A 7157-nucleotide genomic window follows, 5' to 3' on the forward strand; every position below is an offset into this window, starting at 1 on the left:
GGGGGGCAGCAGAGTCAGGATGAGGGGATAGGAGGACAGACAAGGCTTGATTTAAAAGGGAGGGTGGGCCGGTTTCAAGGCGGATGAAGCCCAGGGCGGGTCAAGGTTTCCAAGAACACCAAAAGTGGGAGAGGGAGACAGATGTGCGGCCCAGAGGGGGGGGAGGGCTCGGCCCCCAGGGCCAGAGCGTCCCAGGAGACTGGGGGGGGGCTTGTTGTGAAGAGCAGAATCCACATCTGGAAAGAGGAGGTCTTCCTTTATTGGGGTTTGGGGGGGGAGACTTTTCAAATGGTTTTGGGGAGGGCGACCCTGGAGAACAAGGGGGGGGGGGTTTCAAGGAAATGCTCACATCTGGCTGATTAGAAGGAGGGCAGACAACGATGGGGGGGGGAAGCGATGATTTGAGGGGACAGGGGGAACACCTGGATGTCTCTTCAAACACCACATGCAGACAGTCCTTGATTTACAACAGCTCATTTACTGACTGTCCCAAAGATGCTTTTTTTTTCAGCAGGCAACTGGACTTTCTGCTTTTTCCTTTGAAGATGTTTCCCTTCTCCTCCACGGAGCTTCTTCAGCTCTTGACTGGAGGGTGGGGAAATGGAAGGATTTATATTCCTGTACATTTATATTCCTGTGTCTGCTAGGAAGATATATCCTTCCATTTGCCCAAGAAGCTGAAGAAGCTTCTTTTGGATGAGAAGCGAAACGTCTTCAAAGAAAAACAAGAAAGTCCAGTGGCCTCGTAAAAAAAAGCATCTTTGGGACAACCAGGACCTGGAGGACGGAGAATCTCCATAGATATTCATTTACTGACTGCTCAGACTTACGACGGAACTAAAAAAAAAGTGACTTTATGACCGGGTTTTTCACACTTACGACCTCACACATCAACATTCAGACGCTTGGCAACTGACTCGTATTTATGATGGGTTGCAGCGTCCCGGGGTCGCAACGAGCCAAGTCAAGGGGGGGGAAAAAGCCAGATGATTCACTTAACAACCGTGTGACTAAGTTAACAACGGCAGGGATCTATTTAACGACGGTAGCAAAAAAAAGATGGTGAAAGGGGGGTGGGAAACTGGCTTAACCAACAGTCTGGCTTAGTGACAGAAACGAAGATGGGATGTTCTCATGCCGGGTTGATTCATGAGCTGAGGGGGTCAAGGAGAGCCACTGCCCACGTGTCAGACGGGGCAAATTTATGTCTGAGAAAACAGCCCTTGCCTCGGACCCAGGTGTGGGGGGGGGAGATCTAAAGGTGCTTTGAGGTCACCATCAACAGACCTTCACCCCTGGAAAGGGGGCTGGGGGACACGGGGACAGGCAGACAAGGAAGTAGGCCATGCCTTCACAAAATGGCCAGCTCGTTGTTGCCACCAGTGGCTTAGAAAAATCTTTTTCCCTTCTCATCTCGACATAAAGTTAGAAGACTCTCATTCCCTCCCCCAAAAGGAGGGGTCCTTCCTACTGCATCCAGTTTTGGTCTCCACACTATAAAAAAAAGACGTTGAGACTCTAGAAAAAGTGCAGAGAAGAGCAACAAAGATGATGAGGGGACCGGAGGCTAAAACATGTGAAGGACGGTTGCAGGAACTGGGCATGGCTGGTCTAGTGAAGAGAAGGACCAGGGGAGACATGATAGTAGGGTTCCAATATTTGAGGGGCTATCACAGAGAGGAGGGGGTCAGCCTATTTTCCAAAGCACCTGAAGGCCGCACACGGAATAACGGATGGAAACTGATCAAGGAGAGATTCAACCTAGAAATAAGGAGGAATTTTCTGACAGTGAGAGCAATCAACCGGTGGAACAGGAGTTGCCTTCAGAAGTTGTGGGAGCTTCATCACTGGAAGCTTTCAAGAAAAGACTGGACAGCCATCTGTCAGAAATGGTGGAGGATCTCCTGCTTGGGAAGGAGGGGTTAGACTAGATGACTTACAAAGGTCCCTTCCAACTTCGTTATTCTATTCTATTCTATTCTATTCTATTCTATTCTATTCTATTCTATTCTATTCTATTCTATTCCTTATTTCTATTCTATTCTATTCTATTCTATTCTATTCTATTCCTTATTTCTATTCTATTCTATTCTATTCTATATCCTTATTCTATTCTATTCTATATCCTTATTCTATTCTATTCTATTCTATTCCTTATTTCTATTCTACTCTATTCTATTCTATTCTATATCCTTATTCTATTCTATTCTATTCTATATCCCTATTCTATTCTATTCTATTCTATTCTATTCTATTCTATTCTATTCTATTCTATTCTATTCTATTCTATATCCTTATTCTATTCTATTCCATTCCATTCTATTGTCTATCATCTATTCTATTCTATTCTTTGTCTATTCTTCGTCTATTCTATTCTATTCCATATTCCCTTCCTTCCCTTTTTCCTTCCCTTCCCCTATTCCTTTCCATATTCCATTCCATTCCCTTCCTTTCCCTTATTAACTGGCCTTCTCCAACCAAAGACCCACAGTTCCTCCTCCTCCTCCTCCTCCCTCCCTCCCTCCCTCCCTCCCAGCACTGATGACGTTACCTGCTTGGGTAATGAAACGTCTTCCAACCAAACCCACCACGCTCAGAGAGTGCCCAGGACCCCTCCCCAGCCTTTACCTGTGAAGCTCATCATCGGAGGGCGAATACTGGGCGGTGACGTCCGCCAGGTCCCCGAAGATCTGCCGGCTGTAGACGGTGAGGGAGGAGAGCAGGATCAGCTCCTGCCAGGTGGAGCTGAGCAGGCAGGTGTAGTCCTTGATGGACAGCTCGCAGAAGAAAGGCAGCTTCTTGATCCAGGAGATCTGCCGGAAGAGCAGCTCATCCGCCAGCCGACACAGCAGGGCGAACAGCTCGGCCTGGGTCACTCGGTACCTGGGGGAGCCGGGGACAGCCGAGAGGTTGGTCTGGGACAGCAAAAAGGGGATCTTCCGGTCCCGGATTCTCCTAGTATAAGGATAGGCAACCTTGGCTCTTTTATGACGCGTGGACTTCAACTCCCAGAATTCCTGAGCCAGCGTGGGGGAACTATGGCCCCCCTCATGACTTGTGGACTTCAAGTCCCAGANCTTATAGACGGCTTCGCAGCTCTCTCTGAGCGGTTTACAGAGTCAGCATATTGGCCCCCAACAAGCTGGGTCCTCATTTTACCGACCTCGGAAGGATGGAAGGCTGAGTCAACCTTGAGCTGGTCAGGATCGAACTCCTGGCAGTCGGCAGAATTAGCCTGTAATACTGCATTCTAATCACTGCGTTACCATGGCAGATGATAGATAGATAGATAGATAGATAGATAGATAGATAGATAGATAGATAGATAGATAGATAGATAGATAGACAGACAGACAGACAGACAGACAGACAGACAGACAGACAGACAGACAGACAAATATGATAGATAAGAGATAGACAGATATGATAGACAGACAGATATGATAGAGATATAGATAGATATAATATAGAGAGATAGATAGATATGACAGAGATAGACAGACAGATAGATATGAGAGAGATATAGATAGATAGAACCAGCACTTAGACTTATACACCGCTTCACAGTGCTTAGATATAGACAAATATGATAGACAGAGATAGACACAGATATGATAGACAGAGATAGACAGATATGATAGACATAGAGATATAGAGATAGACAGATATAATATAGAGAGATAGATAGATATGACAGATAGATAGACAGATAGATATGAGAGAGAGATAGAACCAGCACTTAGACTTATACACTGCTTCACAGTGCATAGATAGATAGATAGATAGAACCAGCACTTATACACCGCTTCACAGTGCTTTACAGCCCTCTCTAAGCGGTTTACACAGCATATTAGCCCCCAACAATCTGGGTCCTCATTTTACCGACCTCAGAAGGACGGAAGGCTGAGTCAACCTGAACTAGTGAGGATTGAACTCCTGGCAGTGGGCAGAATTAAGCTGCACCGCGCCACCACGGCTCTTTGGACAACCAGGAAGATGGCTTGATGTGGAGAAGGGAATAGAAACGTCCTCCTCCGAGCCTGGAGAATTGGAGGGCAAGCTGAAGGAGCAACGATGGTGCCCTTGCTTGGTTTAGGACTTGTGGGTTGTTGGTCTCCAGAAGCTCTGGATGAAAACAAGCCCCAACATTCTTGTGCTACTCCGGGGCCTCACCCTAGAAGATCAACCGGGTGCTTGGGACGACTTTTGAGCCCTGGGAGTGATGTTTCTCAACCTGGGCAACACTAAGATGGGTGGACTTCAACTCCCAGCATTCCCCAGCCGTCTGGGAGTTGAAGTCCACCCATCGTAGAGGTGCCAAGGTTGAGAAACACAGCTTGGGAGACTCCCAGCTTCCAGAGGTCAGCCCGAGGAGGACCTCCTGAGATGACTTGCTTACCTGCGATGTACCGGATCTCCGGTAGACACATCATCAGGTCCGGAAACCGGTTTGGCTGGTGCGGGTATTTGAACTCCATGAAGTCCTGGCAGACGTACCAGTATCGCTTGTTCAACTGCTCCAGCTGGGAGGCGTTGGCCAGGCCCCGGATATCTGGATGGAAGACAGCACGTGAGGAGGAGGAGGAGGAGGAGGAGGAGCCTGCTTCTCAAATATAATGCAACCCATTGGCTCTCTCATTTTGGCAAAAGGACAATTGTGCCGCGTGTGAAGAGAGAAAGGAGAACTGAAGAACTGTCTTGAAGATGACCCAACGTGGACTGTAAATCAACATCCAGACTCTCAAAGCTTCTGCTTCCATCTCCAAGCAAGCAGCCTCACCAGCAATGAAGCGAGACGTGCCGCACCCACGTCCCAAATCGCAAAGACGGGCGTTGGCTGCACCCAACAGGTCATCCCAATGGGGTATTTTGGCCTGCCGCACGCAGCACGTCTTGTAGTATACCTTCCTTGGCCCAGGTGGCGATGACGTTGGGGAGGTCCCTGGTTCCATTTCTGGCGGGCTCTTTTTCCTTGATCCCATTTCCTTTGGCCTTTTGGGTCAGCCCAAGGTGGAAGCTTGGGAGACCTTCTAGAAGTTGCCCAAGAGAACTCCCAGGTTTATTTTTTATTTTTTTGTCACGGGGATGAGGCTGTTGGGAGATGTGATTGGCAACCTCTGGAGGGTCCCAGGTTGCCCTTGGGACCAATGAAACCACCAGAAGAACAGGGCCATCAGAGCTGGCTATGGGGCCATGGGGTTTGTGGTCTTCTCCTCCAACCCCCATGAGACCACCAGATGAACAGGGCCATCAGAGCTGGCCATGGGGCCATGGGGTTTGTGGTCTTCTCCTCCAACCCCCATGAGACCACCAGAAGAACAGGGCCATCAGAGCTGGCCATGGGGCCATGGGGTTTGTGGTCTTCTCCTCCAACCCCCATGAGACCACCAGATGAACAGGGCCATCAGAGCTTCGGGCCAGGATGGAAGCCCATCCTCCTGGCCGCTTACCTTGGTTGAGGAAATTGATGGCCTTCATGCAGGCGTACTCCTCGTTGCTGACTTTCAACTGGCTGAACTTGCGATACAGGTAGATCAGGCGTTCCATAACTTCCATCCCTTCTTCGCTGAACCTTCAGGAAGAGGAGAAAAGAAGGTCTGAGGGACTCGATTCCCCAAGCTCCCGTCTTGAGGAACCAACGGAGGACAGCCCAGCAGAAGAAGACCCAGCAGCAGGAGAGACGCTCGGGGCAATCAGAACGGTGTCAGAAGATGGCCAGGGATTCTGAAGGGGGGGTAAGCCATCTGCGGTGGCTTTAATGAACAGAAGGACAAGGGGAGACATGATAGCAGTCTTCCAGTATCTGAGGGGCTGCCCCAAAGAAGAGGGAGTCAAGCTCTTCTCCAAAACCCCAGAAGGCAGGACAAGAAGCGATGGATGGAAACTAACCAAGGAGAGAAGCAACCTAGAACTAAGGGGAAACTTCCTGACAGTGAGAACAATTAACCAGTGGAACGACTTGCCACCAGAAGTTGTGGATGCTCCAGCACTGTAAGTTTTTAAGAAGAGACTGGACAGCCATTTGCCTGAAATGGCATAGGGTCTCCTGCTTGAGCAGGGGGCTGGACTAGAAGACCTCCAAGGTCTCTTCCAACTCTGTTATTCTATTAATTCTATTCTGTTAATTCTATTAATGTTATTCTATTATTATTATTATTATTATTATTATTATTATTATTATTATTCTATTAATTAACTGTTATTCTATTAATTAACCAGTGGAACGGAAGTTGCCTCCAGAAGTTGTAGGTGCTCCATCACTGGAGTTTTTTAAGCAGAGACCGGACAGCCACCTAACTGAAATGGCATAGGGTCTCCTGCTTGAGCAGGGGGCTGGACTAGAAGACCTCCAAGGTCCCTTCCAGTTCTATTTTGATTGGATAAGACTCCTGCTTGAGCAAGGGGTTGGACTAGAAGACCTCCAAGGTCCCTTCCAGCCTCTATTCTGATGGATTGGCTGAACCAGTGGAATGGCTTGCCTCCAGAAATTGTGGGTGCTACATCACTGGAGGTTTTCAAGAAGCCACTGGACAGCCACTTATCTGAAAGGATGTAGTAGGGTCTCCTAGCGCGGACTAGAAGACCTCTAAGGTCCCTCCCAACTCTTGTTTATTCTGCTGTTCTGAATAATCGGATCATTGGCTTCAGGAAAAGCACCACAGGAGGGGGGGGGGAAGGGGTCTCTGCTCCACTCTTCTGCTTTGGGAAATGTCTGCTTCCTCTCCCCCCCCCCAATTTCTGCTCCTCAGAGACCCACCCGAGGTCCCCCCCCCTGCATTCCCCAGAGAGCCAATCTGCAACACGCTGGCCTTTTCAGCTCCTGATAAGAGGAACGGATGAGAATCCCAGATGCTATAAATTTTGCTCTGCATTTGCAGCGGGGGGGGGGGGGGGGGAAGGGGGGGGCAGCAGAGTCAGGATGAGGGGATAGGAGGACAGACAAGGCTTGATTTAAAAGGGAGGGTGGGCCGGTTTCAAGGCGGATGAAGCCCAGGGCGGGTCAAGGTTTCCAAGAACACCAAAAGTGGGAGAGACAGATGTGCGGCCCAGAGGGGGGGGAGGGCTCGGCCCCCAGGGCCAGAGCGTCCCAGGAGACTGGGGGGGGGGCTTGTTGTGAAGAGCAGAATCCACATCTGGAAAGAGGAGGTCTTCCTTTA

General features: G+C 49.2%; 1 protein-coding gene across 1 annotated transcript in view; it reads right to left on the bottom strand.

Moving 5' to 3' along the window:
• NR6A1 (nuclear receptor subfamily 6 group A member 1) overlaps positions 1 to 7157 on the bottom strand; it is a gene marked incomplete at its 3' end in the record, with an annotated part of 27896 nt that overhangs the window by 2872 nt on the left and 17867 nt on the right. The window contains exon 6 of the mRNA XM_015829850.1: positions 2629 to 2883. Coding sequence (XP_015685336.1) covers positions 2629 to 2883 — 255 coding nt within the window. The remainder of the gene's footprint in view (positions 1 to 2628; positions 2884 to 7157) is intronic.

This window comes from Protobothrops mucrosquamatus, unplaced genomic scaffold (genome assembly GCF_001527695.2).
Source record: "Protobothrops mucrosquamatus isolate PMUCROS unplaced genomic scaffold, P.Mucros_1.0 scaffold7350, whole genome shotgun sequence".
NCBI classification, from domain to species: Eukaryota; Metazoa; Chordata; class Lepidosauria; order Squamata; family Viperidae; genus Protobothrops; species Protobothrops mucrosquamatus.